A 23932-nucleotide genomic window follows, 5' to 3' on the forward strand; every position below is an offset into this window, starting at 1 on the left:
GAACCCGCGTCCCCTGCATCGGCAGGCGGACTCTCAACCGCTGCGCCACCAGGGAAGCCCCAGGAAATGCTATTTTAATGCAATAGTTTAAAAAATGAAGTTGGCAAACTAGGACTGTCTATTTTTGTAAATAAAGTTTTATTAGAACAAGGGCCAGGATTAGGATAAGGCAGAGTGGTCCAAGTGAAGGGTCAGATCCTGTCTTTAAATTTTTTATATCTTATTTATTTTTCCATCTTGTATTTCTGTTTTGCATTAGTTTTGAATCTTAAAAAATATTGCATTAAATTACTATCTATCTTGATTACTGGGTGTGTTGGTTTTGGTGACTTTGTTTTTGTTCTGGCTTTGCCTTAAATTGGGGGACCCTTGTTCTACTCTGGGACATACTATAGGATGATGTGGTAGTAGGAATCTCTTCTCAACTCTATATTCAGACTTCACATTGGCGGCTTGAAATCAGCCACAGTGATAGTATTTACACAACGGAAGGGGGCAAGCTACACAACAGGGCTTCAGAGAGATGGTAACAGCACACCTCAGGAACCATACCAAGTCCTCTGTTGTCTCCAGGTCTATATGGTTTGTGTTTTTGTTGTTTATTATTTATTTATTTATTTATTTATTTATTTACTTGGCTGAGCCAGGTCTCAGTTGTGGTACGCAGGATCTTTTTCTTTCTTTTTTTTTTTTTTTTTAGTTGCAGCACATGGCATCTTTTAGTTGCGCCCTGTGAGATCTACTTCCCTGACCAGGGATCGAACCTGGGCACCCTGCATTGGGAGCATTGGGAGCGCGGAGTCTTAGCTACTGAACCACCAGGGAAGTCCCTTTATGGCTTGTGTTGCTCCTTCTAACATCCTTCCCTTCTCCCCTTGGAAAACTCCAACTCATCCTTCAAACCTTAGCCAGGGATCTTCCTGGGTTCTGCTCCTGCTTTTTCAGCAGATGGCCACTGTAGTCTACCCTGTGACTCCCAGCACTTTATATCTGGGGTGGAGGACGCTTGAGAATGTGGCTTTTGGTACCAGACATGGCTGGGTTTACACCTTGTCCTGTCACTTGCTGGCTGAGAGAACTCGGCCAGGTGACTTAACCTGTCCGTGAGTTCCACAAGGGCAGGGACTCCAGTGAGACACATCTCCAGATCATCCCCAGCACCCAGCCCAGGGCACAGCACCCAAGGAGCCTCGGTTCTCTGTCCCCTCTCCTCACCCTGCTACATGAACTTAGCCAAGTCAGTCACCCTCTCTGCCTCAGTTTCCTGCTCTGTAAGATGGGAAAGGTAACATGCAGCTAGCAGGAGTGTGGTGGGTTGAAAGGAGGTCCACCTGCCTGCTGAGGACAGTTCTGGTTAGCGGGAAGGAAATGAAGGCTGAGTTTTCAGCAACCCTCCAGGAGTGGGCCAGCCAACCTGGGCCCCTCCTGAGTCAGCCTTCAGCCCACTAGAGCCCCAGATCCTGACTTTCTCCAGTGAGGCTTAAATGTCTTTTATCTTCATCACCGCCACTCTCCACAACGCTTCCTCCACGGAGGAGCCAGAGTAATCTGAAATGTGAACCAAGCCATGCCACTTCCCTCTAAAACCCTACTGAGGTTTCTCACTGCAGGTAGATACAATCCCAGTTCCTCAGCTTCACCTCCTAGTTCCTGTGTGATCTGGCTCTTGGCTGTGTCTCTTAAGTCATGTCCCCACCCCCACCCCCATACATCCGCTCTGATGCTCCTCTCCAGCCATACTGGCCTCCTGGCTCTTTTGAGACTACATCAAGCCTGTTCTTGCCCCCAGGGCCTTCGCAAGGAACTTGGGGTTCCTTCCGTATGGAATTTTCTTCCCCCTCATCTTTGTGTGAAGCTTACAATTAGTGATGTTTAGTACATTCACAGTATTGTGCAACCATCACCACTATCTAGTTCCAGAAATTGCTCATCATGCCATAAGGAGACCCCATACTCATTAATCAGTCACTCCCCATTTATCCCTCTCCCTAGTCCCTGAAAACCACTAGTCTTTTTTTTTCTCTGTGGATTTGCCTATTCTAGATATTTCATATAGTTGGAATCATACAATATGTGGCCCTTTATGTCTGGCTTCTTTCACTTAAAATCGTGTTTTCAAGGTTCATCTATGCTATAGCAGGAATCAGTACTTCATTCCTTTTTGTGACTGGATCATATTCCATTGTACTTCCCCTTCACCTTTGGAAGCCTCATGCCTTCTTGTCATTCATATCACAGCCTAAACACTACTTCTTCAGAGAAGCTGCCCCTGAAAACCCTTTTTAAATGATCTGAGCCCTTACTGGTTTCCTTCCCAGTTTGGTCGCCACTTGTAATGGTTTTATACTTCTCATTTGTCTGCTTACTTGTGGAGACATAGACCCAGGGATCCCAAAGTCATCATCTAACTCAGAACAGATTCAATCCCAGGATTTAGAGAAGGACTTCCTGGATGTATGATCCCGAGCAAGTCATGTTAATTCCCTGAAGCACAGTTTCCACATTTGTCAACTGGGAATAATAATCGTGTCTATTTCATGAGGTTGCTGTGAGAATTATTATCAAAAGTAGTAATAGTAATAATATATACATAGTATTGTCTTTATAAAGATGCCCCCCACTCACTCACACATGAGAAATTACTGCATTTCGGGCTTCCCTGGTGGTGCAGTGGTTGAGAGTCCGCCTGCCGATGCAGGGGACACGGGTTCGTGCCCCGGTCCGGGAAGATCCCACATGCCGTGGAGTGCCTAGGCCCGTGAGCCATGGTCGCTGAGCCTGCACGTCCGGAGCCTGTGCTCCGCAACGGGAGAGGCCACAACAGTGAGAGGCCCGTGTACCGCAAAAAAAAAAAACAAAAAAAAAAAACAGAAATTACTGCAATCCTTTGGAAAATTTTTTTAAATTTCATGGACCTCACAACCTAGGTAACTGATCAGATTTCCCTTTTCCCATTGGCTACCAGGAAGCTCAGGGGTAAGTTCTGCCCCTTTCCTTAACACATGGCAGTACTTGTTGGCTCATTTTCCACTTTACCTGATGCTCAGAGAGCTCTCTTGCCAAATGTCATGGACCTTTGTCCGTCACCTGAAATCCTGTCTGGGATGAGATGGGGGAGAAGCCAATAAAATGATCAACTTTCCTAGACACAGACTGAGAGAAAGAATTTGTTGAAAAAAGAATGAGGTGTAGCTGGAACTACTGTGTCTCCCTGAGGAAATCTTGCCCTTTCTCTCATTCTCTGGGGATTTCATTCCTAGACGCTGCATATCTACTTTGTTTCCTTGATGACAGTAAGTTGCTTGGAAGTAAAGTCTGGATTTGCATCTATTTGGGGGTCCCCAGCATCCAACAGAAGCTGGCACACAGAGGGCCTCGGGGAATATAGAAAGGATGGATGACGCAAGGAAGAAAGAAAGGGAGGGAGGGAAATATGGGTATGAAAATCTATGTAAATCATGGGTGAGGGAGCAGATAAATTCATGAATAACTAAGTGAATTCTCATTGACTCCTCACAGCAAATGTACAGTAGGTATTAGTATTATCATGATTTTTTTCAGATGAGGAAGCTGAAGCTTGGAGGGGTGAGTGAATGAATAAGTGATGGAGTGAATGGGAGAGTGAGTGGGTGAAAGGATGGATGGATGAGTGGGTGGGTGAGTTTCCATGTGTGTTTCCAGGATAGGCAGCCCTATCCCTGCCCTTGTGTGGTCCCACCCCTGGAGGGTCCCTCCTGGGTTCCCAGTCCTCACCCCTACCCACCCCCATCAAGGAGCACCGGTCCAGGCCAGCAAAGTTGCTGAGTATTTATTTGGTCCCAGGAGCGGTGCAGGATCAGACCAGGGACAGGAGCGGGTGATACTGTGCAGGAAAAAGGACACTGGGAGCCAAGGGGATAGTAGGCTGGGATCACTGATTGTCAAAGCAGATGGCGGGACCCTGGGGTGGCGGGAGCCCAGACTGCTCCCCTCCTCCAGGGGTCCCTGGGGCTTTTGGGCATGTGCCATATTGGGGGAGTCGGCAGGTTATCATGATTGGCATGATGGGGGTGGGGAGAAGGCAGGAATGGGTAGAGTGGGGCGTGTTAGCGTTCAGAGAAGGCTTAAAGGTGGGCATGGACGTGGCTTTGGCCAGGAGTCTGGGGTCAGGGGCTTGAGGGTGGGGATCAGGGTGCTGGCGGTGGCCTCACTCGGTCAGGGGGCCGCAGCGAGTGCCACTGGGCGATGGGCCGCCGGGGGTTGGCCAGCATGTCTGCCCAGTGCCGCAGGCCAGCACCCCCGGCCGCTGCCCCTACGGCCACCCTCCCAATGGCCTCGTTCTTGCCCAGCTTGTCATAGTCCAGCACAGTCAGCTCCACCTGAACCTTCTGAGGTGGGCAGGGGTGGAAGAAGAGACAGAGAGTGGGGTAAGGAGGTAACGCGAGGGACCCAGGTATCATTGCTAAGGAGACCCTCTCCCTCTCAACCCTCATTCTAAGGGGACTTCCTAGGCCCCCGGGCTAAGGCTTCATCTGGAGCTCGGACGGGGGGAGGGGGGCGGAGCGCCCTGCGGTTGGTTACAGGGATGCTCTGGAGTCTTCCTGCGATCAGATTGCAAAGGAGATAAACTCTCAGGATCCCCGTTGCTCAGGGGTTGTTAGGAGGCTCCTTAGGGTCAGCCTCCTAAGGGGGGCAAATCTTCAAGACTTTGAAATGGGTGGAGGGGCCGGGCCTTAGGGTTGTGGGGAAGTCTCTTTTTCTCAGTAACCAGAGCTCCTGAGGGCAACGGGCACCCTGGTCTTGCCTGGGGGCGGGGCTTCCTGGTCCTCATGGGAGAAACTGAGATTGAGAACACAATCAGACCCCCAAGACCTGGTTTCTAAGGGTTGCTAAGGAGTCTCCCTTCCCTTAGCAACGGGGGTTTCTAAGGGCCTGGGACTCCGGGGTAAGGGCTGCTCTGGCAGGGGCTATGGGCAGGTCTGAGCTCACCTGGACCTGGTCACAGGGCACCTCGAAGCTGAAGGCCTCATTGTAATAGGGGTTCAGAGTATTCTTCTTGATGGTCGTTTTCTTCTTCCGCACCTTTTTGCCGCCCTGCAGCAGGTGGACCTTGACATACGGATCTGGGGAGAGGCAGGAGGAATCTTATAACCCCACCACTCTGGTGAGTCCAAAGGGATCAGACTGAGGGGAATGCATGAGACTCTTCTTTGGAACAACATAGAGACAGCCCATGGACCCCTCAGGTCTCCCTTTCTCTGTGCCCAAAGAGAATCTAAATCCTCCATGACAGCCTGGACCTCCCTCTCCCCTGTGAGACCCTCGGGGCCCAGACACTGCCAGAACCTTAGCCAGAGAACCTCACCCGCCCATCACCACCACCATCTGCTTGCTTCCCACACACCTGACAGCCCTGCTACATCCATCTTCTTCAGGTTTTTAGCCTCCAGGACGATGACGGTGAGCTTCCCGGCCGTGGGGACATAGCGGAGGGAGAAGCAGATGTCACCTAGTTTCTCCTGCTAAAAGATGGAGAGGGACCCATCACCGGAACCGGGGCTCCGCATCCAACCCCTCTGCGATTTTTCTTCCCTCCCCCTCGTGTTGAAATGGTATGGTCCAGAGTTAAGACCCGGGTGGTACAATCCGAGGGGGACTGCCGACGGGAGGCGTTGATCCACCACGATAGACCTGGGAGCTACTCTTCTGCAGCAGGTGGAAGTGCTGGAGCCCGGAGGATCGCGGAGGCCTGTGATCTGATTGGCCCGGGGTTGAGGTGGGCGGGCCCAGATGTGGGGGCGTGGCCACGCGTGCTCACCTCCTCCCGAGGAGCCGCCTGCAGCTCCCGCCAGGCCAGCACTGGCCGCCCCAAGTCCACGGAGCTCATGGGGACCCGCACCTCCCCAATGGCGTCGTTGCGGGAGAAGCGGTCGAAGTCGTATACTGCCATGACCAGTACCCTGCCCCCCAGCTCCACGTAGGGGACCTGGGGGAAGGGGGACGCAAAGAAAGCACACGGTGAGAGTAGGAAGTGGGACACAGCACAGCCGGGTGGAAGGCGATGAGTGGGGGCAGCGAGGGTCCCAAGGAACAGTTAGGGGGTGTCCATGGACCCCAAATGGGACAGCCCAAGGACCAACGAAGCAGCCCAGGGGCCAGTAGTGCCCCCCAAAGGGACAACGCAGGGTCCAGTGGCATAGTCCCCAGAGCTGGTAGCTGCCACCAGTAAAAGCTGAAGATCTCGGTCCCAAGTGTTCCAGAGACTGGGGACAGGCTGCCGGGCATAAAGCACTGAGGCCACGAGCTCACCTTGAAGGCAAAGTTCTCCCCAAAGTGTGGGTTCAGCGTCTGCCGATGCACCCTGGTCTCGTGCCGCCTCCGTTTGTCTGGCAGCAGGTAAACCCGCACGTAGGGGTCAGAGGAGCCACCTAGGTCCAAGGCTGCCAATCCCTCAGCTTGCACGATGCCCACCAGCAGCTGTACAGTGATGAGGGGACCCTAGTCTTAGCGTCCCTTCCAGAGCCTCCTCCAAGAAGGGGCTAGAACCCCTGGGACCCTCCCCTCCAAAGCATCTCCCCTCCTCCACACCCACCTGGCCACTCTGGAAATCATAATCCAGTGAGTACTGTAGTCGTCCTAGTTCATGCTTCTCTGCCACCTGCTGCCCTGGCCCAGATGGTGTCGGCTCCAGCTCCTCCACTTCTGGCTGCACCTTAGGGAGCCAGGGGCAAGGGCAGGTGAACTCTTCCCCTGATAGTGATATCCACCCAGGCGCAGAAGCCAAAGGAGACTCACAGATCCCTCCAGCTATACCTGAACACTTGCAAGCTAAGCAGAGTCAGTGTTTGATTAGTGATGTCTGCCACAGGTGGGACTAGCCATGGCAACACAGTGTGGTACGTTTGTCAGTGTTTTATTAGTGATGCCTGTTACCGGTGGGGCATAGACGTGGTGACATGCATGCAGTGTGTTTGTCATGCCTAGACTAGAAAAACAAGCACTGACAGTGTCTCATTGCCTACAGGATGGATGCAGATTTTAGTTCACACATTAATGGATGTATTGGGGTGATTGTCCAAATTGCCACATTGATTAGTGATCTTGGACAGAAAATATGGAGGAAAAATGGCATATTTAGTGCGTATTTGCCATTCTAAACTAGAACAACAAAGACAGAAAACTTCTTAACCTAAGCCACCGATTTTCAAAATGCAATGTGAATCAGAATTCCCCTGAGTAGTGTGGTCAAATGCCTTCACTTCAGAGATTCTGATTCAGTAGGTCTGGCACAAGATCCAGAATTTGCATTTCAACAAGTACCTGAACTGATTCTGATGCTGATGGTCTTTGGAGTCACTGGCTTAGGGGAGAGGGATGGAGACTGGATACCAGGGCCCTAAAGGACACACCTTAAGGGTAATAATTATAACAGCTATTTGTTGAAAAGGGAGGTAAGGAAATACTAGTTATCGTCCACAAACTTGAGGCTCAGAGACAGACAGTGAATTTCCCAAGGTCACAGAGCTGGTTGCTCTGGGTTGGAAACCTAGGACTCTGGCTCCCAGGAGAGCCTCATTCCACTCTGCATTCAGAGGCCCAGTGCTCAGATACTTGCACCTGTAGCTTTCCACACCAACGACGTCTTCCAACTCGCGTTTGCTTCAACCTCTCAAGGCTGCCATACAGCCTCCTCCCTTGTCTCCTTGCCCCAGACCTGTCCTCCACAAGGGTTCCAGGGGAGTCATCCTAAAGCCCATGTGACCTTATGCCTCTCCCACTCAAAACTTCTGTGGCTCCCAATCACCTTCATTACATGGGTACTGCTGAGCTCTCCAAAAACCTCACCCCAGAGCACAGGATATCTGTATGCTATACCCCAGCTATTGTGAAGAATGACTCTTTGTTCTCCAAATAGCCCTCAGAATCAGGATTCCAGGCCTCAACACATGCTCCTCGTTTGAGGTAGAATGTCCTTCTCTCTGCTCTCAGTTAATTCTGAGTTCCTTTGGGTCTCAACACAGAAGTCACTTCCTCCAGGAAGCCTTCTCAGACCCCCTAGGCTGTCAGGTGGTTTCTCTGTGCTCCCATATGCCCTGTACTGCCTCTAATGTGGCACATACCACCCTGTATTTTGAATGTCTATATGAGCATCTGACTTCCCCATCAGACTGGAGGTTCTTGTGAATGTCTGGTTTATCTCCAGGTCCCCAGGTCCAGTTTAGGGCTAGACACACAGGGGAGATGAGCAAATACAGCGGGTGTAGGAGGGATGGAGCAGGGACTGAGGCTGCTGGGCCATTGAGAGGAGTAAGGGTGCGGGAAGGAGCAGGGCTGAGGGGCTGGGCCAGGCCACACCTTGTCTATGTAACTCTGGCCCAGCTCCTTCACTTCCTGAAGGTGGACCTGGGCTTGAGCCTGGCTCTTCTTGCCCATCCGCCTCCGACAACGCTTCCGGTAGAGACAGAAACAGCAGCTGAAGACGAGGAGGCCTGAGACCAGCACGATGGTGGCCAGAGCCCAGGGGGGCACTGCAGAGGACATGGAAACAGCAAACATTGAGGCCCTGAGAGACAAGCAGGCTGATTCATTCTGTATGACACGTGTCAGCTGAAATCCTGGCCTTGTTTTTCCTCCAGCCATTTCCATTCCATTTTATTCCCATGTTTTCCTTCCAACTGGTCTCACATTTAAAACTATTTGAAGACCTAAGGCAGGCTGACACCATCTAGATTTTCTTGCCTATTAGGATTAGTTTCACCTCCTCTTCTACCCCCATTCTAATCTTTCTGCTCAACCGCTGTGTTTTAGAAGGCTTAACCCCTCCCTGGGCCTCAGTCTTCCTCTTTAAAAGAAGGGAGAGGTGGACCTTCCAATTCACCAATCCACGGTTACATTCCATTCCACACCCCTTGATTTGGTTCCTGATTTTCTTGCAAACCTGTTCCTTTTTCATTTCATTTAGATTCCAATTCAGGATGCCGACTATAATCTCACCCGTATTTTCCAGCCCGCCAGTCTGAATACACCCGTTCGAACCCCGCCCCTGGGAATCCTAGCCTGGCTTTCCCTCCGCTCCACCCCGGGTTTCGCTCACCAGGGCCGTGGCTGATGCGACTCGAGTCAGGAGGCGTGTCGGTCGCTGGAGGCCCCGGTGTTGGGGGCTCCGGGAACATGGCGGCGGGGTCTTACTGTTCTTTCTGCGGAGGCACCCAAACGCTCTAGTCCCCCCACACCCACCCCGTGCATCCGTTGAGCCATCCGAACAACAAAGAACTCCAACTCCCATCGGCACCCTGAGCCGTATGGTCCCGTATGGGAACCTGCCAACCGCCGCGCGGCATGCTGGGGGTTGTTGTTTCAGCCTTCCTGCGACGGGGGGCGAGGGCTGGGGGTGGATTCCAGGACCAAGTCTCATCCCAAGGGACGCCCCCTCCCTCCAAGGCCTCCAGGAATCCAATCCCGCTGACTTCTGTCCCTTCCTTGCCCTTCCCCGGGGCCTGAACCGGAAGTGGGCGAGGGCGGGCGTGGGAACCAGCGCACCGAGTTGCCCAGAGCAACGGCTGGCTCCGCGAGGGCGGGGTGAAGGTAGCGCTGGTTGCCCCGGCAACGGCCTGTCGCCAGGACAACGGGCGAGGCTGACGCACAGAAGCCGAGTCCCAGAGGCGCAAGCTGGTTCGGTTCCCCGTCCCACCTGGGACCTCAGACCCAGATACCCGTGACAAGCGAAGGTGGGGAGGACGCGGCTTTGCCCGTCCGTCTGTCCACGCGCCCACAGCTGGCTCCTCCCTTCACATCTGGCCCTGGGAGTGAAGACTCAGGGTGCCCTCCCTCTCCCACTCTTGCGGGGAATGTGGGGGGCGGGCGGCTGCCCTGCTGCCTTGGCTGGGCCCCCACATCCTTTTCAGTCTGTTTGTCTCTTCCGCGCACCCTGAGCTCTGTCTTCACACCTGTCCTCGTGACCGCCTCGGCCTCCATTCCTCTCTCGACCCCACATCGAGGTCCGTCTCCCCGTCGGCTTCTCGCCTCTCCTCCGTCTGGGTTGTCAGGCCTGTGCCTGTTGTCTGATCTCAGTCTACCGGGGTCTCGCACCCGCTTCCACTGCCTGCTCCTCCCTTCCCTCTGGCTCTTTGTCTCCACACCTGTCTCTAAATCCCATTCTCCCCGTTTCAGGCTCCAGCCCTGCTAGTCTCTCCCAGTGTCCCCGCCACCACACACACACACACACACACACACACACACACACACACCATCTCTCTAGGGATGGGAATGAGGATGGGGCTTAGGGAGGGGGTTCCAGCGGCTCCTACCTGCTCGGTGGCTAGAGCGCGCGCGCGCGCACACACACACACACACACACACACACACCATCTCTCTAGGGATGGGAATGAGGATGGGGCTTAGGGAGGGGGTTCCAGCGGCTCCTACCTGCTCGGTGGCTAGACAGGACCCTCCCGAGAGACACCGAGGCGCCGGCCCCGCCCGGACCCCGCCCCCGCACGCGTGTGGCTGGCGCTGTCCTGGGTGCTGATCGCGGAGCGCTGTGGGGCGGGGGCTCGGCTGAACGGAGCCGGCCCGGGCTGTGTATGTGCCCGTGTGCGTGTGTGTGAGCGTGTATATGTGTGTGAGAGAAAGCCTGTGTGTGTGAGTGTGTATGTGTGTGTGCGCGTGCGTGTTTGGAAGGTGGAGAACCCCGCCCCGGCCCTCGTCCCGCCCCAGCCTGGAACCACCAGGGCGCCCACGGATATTTATCCTGGTCCCAAGGATTTTCTGCCTTCTAGTCCAGCCACCTGGCATGCAGACCCCTTCTCCCCACCCCAGCGCCCGGGACTGTACAGAGAACCGGGCTCCAGGATATCGGTTTCTAGGACCCAGAAGACCCTCTGCTGAGACCCAGCTATTCAGATATCCAGACAGGAGACTAAGCGTGAAATTCTCCAGCAAATCCGATACAGACTTCACTCCACCCTCTAAGTTCCCCTAAGGCCGGGCCCAGAAGGCAAGCCCCCATGCTCCTAGCTCCAGGGAAGCGAGTCCACACTGCCCAGACCCTGGACCTACAGCCTTCTCGGAGAGACTCAACTGTCCAAACCCACATTTTTCAGGTGCAAATTGTGAGTCCCTCTAGTTTCCTCCCTAGGACGTCGGCCTCAGTACCTAAACATCAGGAACCCACCCCAATATTATTTCCAGACCCAGAAATCCAATGGGGCAAGTGTCTCTGGGGAGAATAGTGATTTAATAAATTACGGGATAAAAGAAAAAATATGCACAGGCAGTGAGGTGCAGGGAAACCTCAGATCCTCGAAGACTGACGATTTAGTTTCTGGAGTAAGATATGGGCAGGATCCTGCCCAGCCTGCCCTTGCTCCTTGGGTGGCCAGAATTCTGGACCCTCATTACTTCCTTTCTTCCTCAGAATTCTGCTTGTTTCCTTGAGACTATGCAGCCTCTTCCTCCCTCAAAAAACAACAAGGAAATCCTAGATCCCATCCCTCTCCTTCTTCAAGGAACTGGAAATCCAGAATCTGGGCTCCCACCTTACCTCTCTCCCCCTCCGGAAAGCAGGAATTTAGGCTGCCAGCCCCCTCTTCCTGCAGGGCCCAGGAGTGTGGGACCCCAGCCCTCTGCTGTCCCAGGGGTCCAGGTATCTGGGCTGAAGTAGGGATGCAGAATTTGAGTCTAGATGGGCTGGGGTCTCAGCCCTCCCGCAGCTTAGGCCTCTGTAGGAGCTACATTCTCGAAAAGCAGGTTCTCATAGGTGGGCCCCTTCTCAGCGGGCACTGGGGATGACTGTTGCAGAAACCTAAGGATGCACTGGTGCAGGAACACATTCTGGGCCTGGGGACAGAGCACGGGCAGGTGAGGGTGCGCTACTGAGCCTCGGCCTGCTCTCCTCTGGGGCCCCACCCCACCCCACCCACCCCGTGCCCAAGGATCCCCATCACCTCAGTCTGCGCCATACGTGGCCGGCTCTCTCACCTCTCCATCACGTAGCTGAAGGGCCCCATGAGACCCCCACACTCCAGCTGCCGCAGCAGGACATCCAGGGCAATGAGGGTGCCCGTGCGGCCCACGCCAGCGCTAGGCAGGGACAAGAAGGGTCAGACCAGGAGAGGGGGAGTCTCAGCTGACTGGAGGGACCTGTGTTTGGAGCACCCAGGGGTCAGGGTATTCAGTGAGACTATTCTGGAGGCTACAGTGTTAAGTGGGGGTTACTTAATTAAGTAGGAAGTAGTAACAAATGACTATGCTCTGTGTTCTATCTATCTGCTAGGCCCTGTTCCAGGTGCCTTATGTGCTTTTTTCACCGCTCCTAAGAGGTAGGAACCATGAGTTGAGCGTGCCCATTTTACATACGGGGCAATGGAGGCTGAGTGAGGTGAAGTCGATTGTCCCAGGCCACTCAGCTAGTAAGTGACAGAGCTAGGGTGCACACAAGGGAAGATGAGCTCCCAAGCTTGTCATTAAAAAAATTTTTTTAAACATGAAAATGACCATTTTATTTTTTATTAAAAAAAATTTTTTTTGGCCGCGCTGTGAAGCTTGTGGGATCTGGGCCCTCGACAGTGAAAGTGCTGTGTCCTAGCCACTGGACCACCAGGGAATTCCCCCAAAGAGCTGTTTTAAATGTTTCTTAAAACCTTTGGCTGCCTCTCCCTCCTGCTCTTCACCCCTCCTCCCTCCTTCTCCCCATGCATGCCTCCTCCTTTACCTCTTTTTCTTTCTTTCCCATCTCTTCACCTTTATCATCATTCTCGATCTGCATCACCGCCCCTTCACCTTCTGCCTCCATCTTCTCCGTCCCCTCCCCATCTCCTCCACCTCCTCTAGAAGTTCCTCCTCTAAGGACCCAGAGAACCCTGGTTCCTGAGCCCCAAGGGGGCGGTTTCCTCACAGGCAGAGGGCTCTGGCTGGTCCTCACCTGCAGTGCACAATGGGGGGGCCTCCCCCCACGGTCTGGTCCAGCCACTGCCAGAGAATCTTCCAGAAGGCCAGCAAGGGGTCTGGGGAGTGGGGGACGCCGTGGTCTGGCCAGGTCACGTAGTGGAACCGACGCACAGATAAAGTCTTCTGCTCTTGCATCTAGAGGGAGGGGAGTTGGGGGGAGCTCAGGACCCGGGGGCTGGTTTCTGACCGGTGGGGACATCCCTGCGGCACATTGTGGTCCCTTGTGGGAGTGGCGGAAGCTTAGACTTCATGGGGAGCTCTGGGGAGGGGACTGCCTGGAATATCACGGGGGAGGAACTGAGGGTCAAGGTAGGGCTGACGGGGTGGGGTGGGGGCTTACATGCCGGAGCTTCAGGTTTCATACTGTCCAGTTCTCCATCACCTCCTCACCCACCAGGGTCACTCGTAGGTGCCCATGGGTGCAGGGCTGGGTGTCTAGAGGCCAGGAAGGCTCACACTTCCCCTGGGGGAAGACTGGGGCGGGTCAGAGTACAGGAGGCCCCAGAGCACCTTCGCTGGTGCCCCTCCGCAGGGTGGCTCTTGTATTCAGTGCCGGGGAATCCCCCCTGCTCTGGTGACAAGGCAGGACCCATGGGCAGCCAGGTGGAGATTCACCCCAGCCGGGAGGACTCTTCTTTCCCAAGGTCCTTGAGATCAGCTTCACCCCGTAAGTGGACAAATGGGTGGACTCGGGGAGACAGGAAGGTTGGGGCCGTGGTGGAGGGAATCACTGAGGTCTAGGTCAAGGTCTACCCTGGGATCAGTGTCTGGGGCAGGGTCACGGGCTGGAGCTCAGGGGTCAGCACCCAGGACCCAGGTGTCCTCTCACCTGGGCAGACTCCACGCAGTTGGTCAGCATGAGTAGTGTGGGGCTCCGCTGCCCCTACACCAGGCGCCAGAAGTCGCCCACAGTGTGGAGAAGGGTCCCTGGGCTGCAGTGAACTCCCGGAGGCTCCAGAGACCTGGCTGAGGAAAACAGGTAGGCCACGGCCCGCCTCATCTGGCCCTCGCCTTCCGAGGCTCATTCAGCACCCTCCCGGCTCCCAACCGCAGCCTTACAGGGATGCAGCTGGCGTTGATCTACTCGGAGCCCGGCTCCCCAGGGAGGGGCGTCAGGGGAACACGGGACCAGTCACCTAGGGGAAGAGGACGGCATTAGCGATGCAGGGGGCAGGGTGGGAGACCCGGGCATAGAGGTCACGCCGACACGTCACGCTGCACACGGATCAGGGGGGCTGGGAGAGGGGCTGAGGGACCCCGGGCGGGAGGAGCCGGCCTGGGGATTCTCAGCTCACGGGGGCAAGAGCTTTGTCCCTCACGGGGAATAAATAAGGGGCAGGAGTCAGGCCTGGGGTGTTGACAAAGTCACGGCTGAGAACAAAGTCAGCAGAGGCTCAGGACTCACAGGGCAGCACGTTTCTGTAACGGTTCTTGGCGCTGTTCTCCGGAGCTGAGGCCACCGTCTGGGACTGGCTGTGGTCCTCCAGGGCCGGTTGCCGGGGGCGAAGTGAGGGGAGGGTGCACAGATGCTGGAGTTTCTCTGCCCTCCCCCAGGGATACCCGCGTTGCTCCCCCCTGCCTTCCTGAGCGCCACCCCACTCACCCCTTACACCCTGGAGTTCTGTAGCATCTACAGAAATAGGACAAGTAGGACTTCCCTGGTGGCGCAGTGGTTACGAATCCACCTACCGGGCTTCCCTGGGGGCGCAGTGGTTGGGAGTCCGCCTGCCGATGCAGGGGACACGGGTTTGAGCCCTGGTTTGGGAAGATCCCACATGCCGCGGAGCAACTAAGCCCAGGAACCATAACTAGAAAAAGCCTGCGGGCAGCAACGAAGACCCATCGCAGCCAAAAGTAAATAAATAAATAAATAAATTTATTTTTAAAAAAAGAAAGAAAGAAGTAGGACGCGTGTGTGCACCATCCCCGGGGGGCATCTGGGAGGATGCGGACTGGAGAGGTAGGTGAGAGAGGAGGGGCCAGGGGAAAACCAAGGTGTTGCTTTAGGATTAGCCCATCCAACCAACACTACAGTAAGAGTTCAGTGAGTCATAAAAGTGGATAATCATGGCTGAGCATTTCTGTATGAGCCAACCAAGTATGTATCCCTGCTTCTGTTCAATCCCAAAGGGGTGGAAAGGTCTCGGTGGGCACATGGGGCTCGGCTCGGCCCCCTCTGTTCTCACCCGACCTGGTACTCCTCGGCAAAGCCACAGCCGCTGTCCTTCTCGTCGTGCTTCCTGACGTGGTCGGCAAAGTCTTCAGCCAGGATGTCCCCTGGGAAACTGTGGGGGAAGAGGGGCACATCACCTCCTTTAACCTTGTGCGCTTGGGATAAAAGAAAAGGATTTTGTGTTTTGTTTCCTTTTTTTACCTCCCCAGGACTTATTTATAACTGGAAGTTTGTACCTTTGATCACCTTCACCCATTTCACCCTCTGCCTCCGGTAACCACCAGTCTGTTCTGTGTATCTACAAGTTCGAGGTTTTTTAAATTTTTAAATTTTGGCCACGCCGCACAGTCTGCGGGATCTTAGTTCCCCGACCAGGGATCGAATCCAGGCCCCTGGCAGTGAAAGCACCAAATCCTAACCGCTGGACCCCCAGGGAGTTCCCTCGAGTTTTTTTTTAGAGTCCATACACAGGAAGTCCCCTACATACGAACCTTCAAGTTATGAACTTTCAAAGACGCGAATGTGCGTTCGCATGTCCAATCACATAAGGCGTGAGTGAAATGGCAGCTCGCCCTCCGTCTCCTATGGCTGAGGATCCTTCAGCTCTGCCATCGCCCACCTCCTCTCCCTCTTGCAGTCAGTAACTCTTCTTTCCTGTTCACTCAGTGCCAGCCCCTGTATGCTAGCTGTTATACTGTACTATTGTACTTTTCAACGTACTGTACTGTAAGATTAAAAACGTTTTTGTGTGTGTGTTTGCTTGTTTTTATGTATTATTTGTGTGAAAAGTATCATAAACCTATTACAGTACAGTACTATATAGCCAGTTGTGTTAGCTGGGTACCTAGGCTAACTTTGTTGGACTTATGAATGCAGTCTTGGAACGGAACTCATTTATGTGTAAGGGACTTACTGTATAAATGATATCTCATACAGTATTTGTCTTTCTCTGTCTGACTTACCTCACTTAGCATAATGCCCTCAAGGTCCATCCATGTTGCCACAAATGGCATTACTTCATTCTTTTTTACGGCTGAATAATATTCCATTCTATATGTATATTACACCTTCTTTTTAAAAATTAATTATTTATTTATTTCGGCTGCGTTGGGTCTTTTGTTGCTGTGCATGGGCTTTCTCTAGTTGCAGTGAGCAGAGGCTACTCTTCACTGCGGTGCGAGGGCTTCTCATTGCGCTGGCTTCTCTTGTTGCGGAGCACGGGCTCTAGGCATGCGGGCTTCAGTAGTTGTGGCGCACGGGCTTAGCTGCTCCGCGGCATGTGGGATCTTCCTGGGCCAGGGCTCGAACCCGTGTCCCCTGCATTGGCAGGAGAATTCTTAACCACTGCGCCACCAGGGAAGCCCTATATTACACCTTCTTTATTCATTCATCCACTGATAGACACTTAGGTTGTTTCCATATCTTGGCTATTGTGGGTACTGCTGCTATGAACATGGGAGTGCAGATATCTTTTCAAGTTAGTGATTTTGTTTCTGATTCATCAATTCCATTTGTAGGTATACATCCAAAAGAATTGAAAGCAAGGTCTCAAATATTTGTACACCCATGTTCATAGCAGCACTATTCACAGTAGCTAAAAAGTGGAAGCAAACTAAGTGTCCATTGATAGATGAATGGATAAAGAAGATTTGGTCTAACCATACAATGGAATATTATTCTTCCTAAGGAAGGAAAGAAATTCTGACACATACAACAACATGGATGAACCTGGACGGCATTATGCTGAGTGAAATGAGCCAGTCACAAGAAGACAAATAAAAGGACAAACACTATTCCAACTATATGAGGCACCTAGAGTCATCAAATTCATACAACCAGAAAGTAGAAGGGTGGTTTCCAGGGGCTGGGAGATGGGGGAAACGGGGAGTTAGTGTTTGATGCGTACAGAGTTTCAGTTTTACAAGATGAAAAGAGTTCTACGGGGAATCCCCTGGCGGTCCAGTGGTTAGGACTCCGTGATTTCACTGCCCAGGGTGCGGGTTCAATCTCTGGTCGGGGAACTAAGATCCCACAAGCCACGTGGCGTGACCAAAATAAATAAATAAATAAAGTTTAAAAAAAAAAGAGTTCTATGGATGGATGGTGGTGATTCACGTTGCACAACAACGTGAATGGACTTAATGCCACTGAATTGCACACTTAAAAATGGTTGAGATGGTAAATTTGTTATTTGGAGGTTGTTTTCTACCACAATCAAAATTTGTTTTGACTCAAAAAAAGGAAAGGGTATTTCTTCTCCCACTTAGGTCCACCGCCCTTCTCTGGGCCCCAATTCCCTGTGGCACTCTCTAGCCATGGTTCTTCCCTCTCTACTGTATCTCTCCCCTCTCCTCTTTCCCTTTTGTGTGTAAACATGCTAATCTTGCTTTTGTATTAAAAAAAGAATCCTTTGACCTCCTGTGGCTCCAGCTCCAGCTCTTTGTCTCTCTTCCCCTTGCAGTATAGTGTTATATATACAATGTTATATATACAGTCTTCACTCAGTTTTGAGACCCTGGTTGGAGGTTCATCAGTTTACCTTCTTCTTTTTTGTGTGATTGTTTTGGTTTTTTTTTTTGGTTTTGGTTTTTTTTTTTTTACATTTTTGTTTATTTATTTGGCCACGCTGCATGGCTTGTGGGAGATCCCCAACCAGGGATTGAACCCGGGCCTAGCAGTGAAAGCCTGGAATCTTAACCACTGGACCGCCAGGGATTTCCCAGTTCTCCTGCTTGAGAAGCTGATGAAATCCACACCCTCTGCACCTCCCCTTTCGGGATCCATCTGCTGGAATCCCCGCCAGGAACAGGGGACAGGCCCTGCGCATCAGAGTCCTCTGAAATGATTCAAACGAAAGCCGCTTGCCTTGGGTTGCCCACTTCTTCCTGCAGAAACCACAATAAAGCCTCTTCCTCAGGTGTTCCGTGACCTCCCAGCTGACCCTGGTGCTTCCCTGCATGGCCTTGCTTGGTGCAACGAGTAATCCCTCTCCTGGGATCTGTGATTGTAATGAACTATCTTTCAATGGTGTCTGTCTCCGGATCCATTGGCCTTATCACACCTAAACAATAATAAGACCTATGAAAACACGCCTTCACATTCAAACTTCTCACACTGACCGGTTTTCTCTGCTCCCTTCCCACCCTTCACCATGGCCTGGTGTCTACACCACGACTTCAGGGGAACAAGGACTTATTTCAAAGTGCCCTCATTCGCCTCCTTACCACCAATTCCAAAGGCCGCCTCTCAGTCCATCCTTCACGTGAGCGCTCAGAGCATTTAGCACCTTTGACCGCACCTTCCTTTCCTTCCTTCCGGATCCACCCTCTTCCTGAACACCCTCTCCTGGTTTGCACCATCACCGCCTCTCCGGCTGCTGCTTCTCCATCTCCTTGGTGGGCCCCCGGTCTTCTGCTCATCCTAAAAGGGGGGCATCCCCGGGAGTCCATCCTCAAGCCCCCCTTTCTCACTGGACACACACTTCTTATGGGGTTTGTCCACTTCATTAGCTTCGCTTTCCATCCACTCAGCTGTGATTTTTGAATCTCCGTTGCCAGTCCCTACTTCTCCCCCTCCCGAGCTTCAGAGCTGTTTTCCCACCTGCCTCCTGGAATCTCCACCTGTGTGTCCTCGAGGGTCATCGCTGGGACATCCAAACACGCACGTTGAGGTTGAGGAGGGCAAGATGCTCAGCATACAGGTGGGGCCAGACTTGGAATCCAATGGGTGCGGTGATTTGTTGCAGCTGCCATATAATGGACACAGGGTAAGGAGGGGAGAGGTCACAGGGTGGGTGGGGCGGGACGCTGGCCAGGACAGATTCTATGGCGAAGGAGAAACTGGACATCATCGTACTTACTCTCCCTCATGCCCCTGCCTCTGATGGCCACGCCCTCAGTTTATGCCTCTTTCTTTTGCACCCAGGCCGTCTCAGCTGGTTTCGCAACATCCCTTAACTCCCTGGCCTATCTCTCCTCTACTGATCCCTGGGGATCGTTCTGACATAGAGATTTGATGATGACTGACCCAACGTAAAGGGGACTCAGAGTGATGGAAACATTTGCACAAACGTTTTTCTGAACCACGGAACTCTGTATCCAACGGCCCGTTCAGCACTGTCTTCACTCACATGTCTGACAAGCATCCCAAAATCTGTGTGTCCACCACTGAGCTCCTGATACTTTCCCCCAAACCTGCACCCCGCACAGTCATTCCATCTCTAGTAACGGCCATTCCAGCCTCCCTGGGGCTCAGGCTGAATTCCTTGGGTTCACTCTTGAGCCCTCTCTGAATCCCACACCATACATCCATTCTTTAACCAGGTCTGCTCTTCAGACACTCAAACGGCATCTTGAATCTGATTCCCTCTAACCGTTTCCTGCTCCAAGACATAACAGTCATCTGGATTATACACAGACGTCTTCCTTTGCTTCCCTACTTCTGCCTTCGCTTCATAAAAATGGGAGACTGTGTCACAGGTCTATTGAAAACCTCCCAAAACTCCCATCTCAGGATAAAACCAAAGTCCCCAACCAGATCTGATCCCATCTGGTAACTCTCCGACCTCATTCCTAACCGCCGCCCCGCCCCGCCCCCGCCCAGCCCCCGCCCAGCCCCGCCCAGCCCCGCCCAGCCCCCGCCGCCGCCCCGCCTCATCCACTCTGCTCAGCCTCAGAGGCACACTATGTTCTCCAAACACGCCAAGCCTGTGCCTGCCTCGGGGCCATCGCACTTGCTGGTCCCTCTGCCTGGAATGCCTTTTCCCCAGATGCGCACAGAGCTCTTGCCCTCACTTGCTTCAGGTCTGTCCTCAAATGACTTTATCTCAGTCATCTTTTTTTTTTTTTTTTTTTCCCGGTACGCGGGCCTCTCACAGTTGTGGCCTCTCCCGTTGCGGAGCACAGGCTCCGGACGCGCAGGCTCAGCGGCCACGGCTCACGGGCCCAGCCGCTCCGCGGCATGTGGGATCCTCCCGGACCGGGGCACGAACCCGTGTCCCCTGCATCGGCAGGCGGACTCTCAACCACTGAGCCACCAGGGAAGCCCTCAGTCATCTTTTTAGTAAGGCTTCTCCTGGACACTCTATTTAAAATATTCCTCCACCCTTCCTGCCTCCACCTCTTGCTTTATTTGTCTCCAAGTAAGCATCACGTTCTTTATCATCTTGGTTTTGTTTTTTGTTTGTTTTGGCCGCACTGCGCGGCTTGCAGGATCTTAGTTCCCCGACCTGGGATTGAACCCATGCCCCCTGCAGTGGAAGCATGGAGTCCTAACAACTGGACTGCCAGGGAATTCCCGATCATCTTGTTTATTAATGGCTGCTTGTGCTAGAATGTAAGCTCCACAAGGGCAGGAATCTTTGTTTCAGCCAGTTTCCTCGGCACCTAGAACAGTGCCTGACACTTAACAGGGGTTCAGTGAATGTCTTTTTGGATAAATGAATGCAAGTCCCAGAACTGAGACTGAAAGAGATTCCACAGCCACCGGCCCAGGCTGCGTAGGGAGTGGGCAGCGGTGAAGGCATTGCGATCCCTGCTGCAGTGGGGACCTGAGGCTGCTGTGGGTGGGTTCCCTGGCCCTGCCCTCTGACCTATACAGTGACCAGCCGGATTTGACCTGACAGTGAGTCTTTTGGATGCTCCCCAAACCCACTCACCTGAACACCAGATCCCTGGGTGCTGGTTTCTTCTCACTCTTCTTATGCCTGGGAAAAGGACATGGGGATGAAAGGCTTGGGGAGTGAGGCCAGAACCACGGATCCCCATCTTTCCCCAGGCCCCCTCCCTCCTGGCGCCCGATGAGCCCTGTGCTGAGTCTCACCTCCTCTTCAGGAAGAAAACCAGCAGGCCCACCAGGATGAGAAACAGAAGGGGACCGACTATGGCTCCCACGATGGCCCCTGGGGGAAGGAGGCGTGGAGGGCTGTGAGAGCCTAGGTCTGCTCCGCTGCTGTCCCATCTCCCCTACCTCTGTCCTCACCCAGACTGTGATCAGAGGGTCTGGAGGGTAGATTCGAGGGCAGAGAAGGGAAAGGAGAAAGCTTCTGGACAGAGCCCTACCTCCCACCCAACCTCTTCCCCTTAGGTCCTCACTTCCCGAGGAGCCTGATCCAAAGGCATCACTTTCTCAAGCGATCTGGTTGTTAGAGAGTGACTCTTCCCCAATTTGGCCTAGACTAGTCATTCTCAGAGAGGGCGATTTTGCCCTCCAGGTGACATCGGGCAATGTCTGGAGACACTTCTGGTTGTTACAGCTGCGATGGTGGTGCCACTGGCATCTAGTGGGTGGAGGCCGGGGATGCTGCTCGACATCTTACAATGCCCAGGGCAGACACCCCTCCCCATCATAAAGAGTGATCCAGTCCAGGATCCAAGAGGACCTGTCTCCTCAAGAGACCCTTCTTGCTAAACCAGAGAATCCTGGACAGTAGGACCCACTGAGCCCAGTTTGGAAGAGCATCCATTTATCAGTACACCAAACTCCAAGGTCTCCAGATCAGAGACCCCATCTCATAAGAGGCTTTCATTCCTAGGAAATGGCTGACAGGGCCCAGGGAGGCCCATGACCACGGTCAATGGTACATGATCAAAGATTTCCTGAGTGTGAGGTTCAAACTTCTTCAAATACCCCACTGGTGGGTGAAAAATGGTGCGGCCATGTTGGAAAAACATTTGGCAGTTCTTCAAAAGATTAAACACGGACTTACCATATGATCTAACAATTCCACTCCTGGGTATACACCCAAGAAAAATGAAGACATACATCCACATGGAAACATGCACACGAATGTTCAGAGCATTACTCATACTAGCCAAAAAGCAGAAATGGCCCAACAGATCCACCAAACAGATGGATAAACAAAATGTGGTCTATCCACACAATGAAATCTTATTTTGGCAATAAAAAGTAATGAAGCACTGGTACACACTAGAACAGTGGATGAACCTTAAAAACATTATAGTAAGTGAGAGAAGCCAGTCAAAAGGACCACATATTGTGTGATTGTATTTTTAGGAAAGCTCTAAAAGAGGCAAATCTATAGAGACAGAAGTAGATTAGAGATTGCCAATGGCTGGTTGGTGGGGGATTGGGGGAAGTTTGGGGGTGATGGCTTATGGAGATGACTTTTCTTTATGGGTTAATGAAAATATTCTAAAATTGATGGTAATAATGGTTGCAAATACTGCAAATATACTAGAAGCCAGTGAGCTGTACACTTTCAATGGGTGAACTGTTGTAATGTTATAGGAATTACAACTCAATAGAGCTGTTTAAAGAAAGCAGGAAATAAAACACAAACAAAAAGGACTCCATGGGTTGGTGAGACTGTCTCACAACAGGGAGTGAAGGGGTCTGGAGAGAATGTCATTGTATCAATAGCTCTCTGTCCCTGTGGGGCTCTGCTCACCTGTGCTCTCGGTGTGGCAGGTCACGGAGGCAGACTGGGCCCTCATTCCATCCCAGACGGTCGTGATGGTGGCTGAGTAGGACTGAGTCGGCCTGAGTCCCGACACCCACACGTCTCTCCCACAAGAGGAGCTATCCTGGAGTCCCGCTGCCTGCCCACCTCCAACTCAAAGGCCTCATAGCCTCCCAGGGGGCAGGACTAGGTGAGGATGACTCCGTGGCCCCCTAAGGCGCTGATACAGGCGGTGATGGTGACGGGGTCCGGGGCTGGGTGGAGGGGACAAGAGGAATCAGTAGGCTCCATCCAGGGGGGCTTTCCAACTCCCCACTCCTCACCAGTCCGGCCAGTTCTCTGAGAAATAGCTTATCCCTTCCTTCCCCCAAATCAAAATGCCTCTTCGAAGGTCCCTCATTATCTGTTGTCCCCAAATATACATGCCCCCCTTAAACTACAACTCCCATGAGCACTTGGACTCTCTGTGTCACCGCAGCTCATGAAGTCATGACCCCACGGCCTGATGGGATTTGGAGTCCACTCACCTTCATTGCTCCCAGGTCTGATCTAAGTTACTACCTGGACCTTTACAGGAAACGTTTGCTGGCCCATGACATAGCTATTTTCACCAGCACTTTTAGGTTCACAGCAAAACTGAGCAGAAGGTACAGGGATTTCCCATACACCCTCCGCCCCCATCATGCATAACCTCCCCCACTGTCAACATCCCCAAAATGTACACGTTACCATTGATGAACACAATGATAATCATCCAAAGTCCATATTCCATTCCTTTTCGTGGCTGAATAATATTCCACGCTGTGGATAGATGACAATGTGTTTCTCCATTCACCAGCTGATGGACATTTGGGTTTCCACCTTTTTGGCTGTTAAAAATAATGTTGCTTGAATTGTACGTTTTCAGTTGTATGTGCGAAAACATTGTATGTTTTCAGTTCTGTGGGGCCTGCCCCAGGAGGGGCCAAACTCTCTTTTTACAGACTCTGTGGCTATCCTCTTTCTCGCCCACTCCAGCTGTCAACCCTGTCCACCCCTCCACCACCAGCTCACAATCCCCTTCCATCTTCCCAGGAGTTTCTCACTGTTTTTGCTGCTCAGTGGACATCAGTCTCTCTGCTCCATGCTTTCCTCTCCTGTGTGGTTCAAGAACTGAAGCCGTGTTCATTCACCATCTTGAAGCAATTCCCTGCCTGCCTGCAGGTGTTTACCCAACACCTATGGCTTCCTGCAGGCAGGACCACAGGCTCAACCAGCACCGGGGACTCCAAGGGCAAACAGCCTCTTCCAGCCCTGGCCAAGCTCACACTGTGGTGAGGAGGCAGACTGGGAAGGTAACTGCAGAGTGACATGAAGTGGGCTGCAACGGTGAGAGCACCGAGGAAGCATCTGTCCCTTAGTGGGAGGTGACA

The 23932-nt window shown here is 52.8% G+C and overlaps 1 protein-coding gene across 1 annotated transcript; it reads right to left on the bottom strand.

Moving 5' to 3' along the window:
* Positions 1–3792: 3792 nt before the first annotated feature.
* On the bottom strand, positions 3793–23241 carry LOC102985677 (uncharacterized). Its single transcript, XM_055082341.1, is given in 20 exon segments — positions 3793–4367; positions 4969–5102; positions 5384–5498; positions 5798–5965; positions 6289–6456; positions 6572–6691; positions 9074–9176; positions 11959–12060; positions 12902–13062; positions 13268–13390; positions 13757–13845; positions 13848–13893; positions 13987–14063; positions 14333–14557; positions 15114–15212; positions 18721–18845; positions 20757–20804; positions 20921–20999; positions 22509–22655; positions 22658–23241. Coding segments are annotated over 20 exon segments (2484 nt in total). The 5' UTR covers positions 22812–23241; the 3' UTR covers positions 3793–4166.
* Positions 23242–23932: the final 691 nt, after the last annotated feature.

The sequence above is a fragment of the Physeter macrocephalus genome, unplaced genomic scaffold (assembly GCF_002837175.3).
Source record: "Physeter macrocephalus isolate SW-GA unplaced genomic scaffold, ASM283717v5 random_101, whole genome shotgun sequence".
Lineage (NCBI taxonomy): Eukaryota > Metazoa > Chordata > Mammalia > Artiodactyla > Physeteridae > Physeter > Physeter macrocephalus.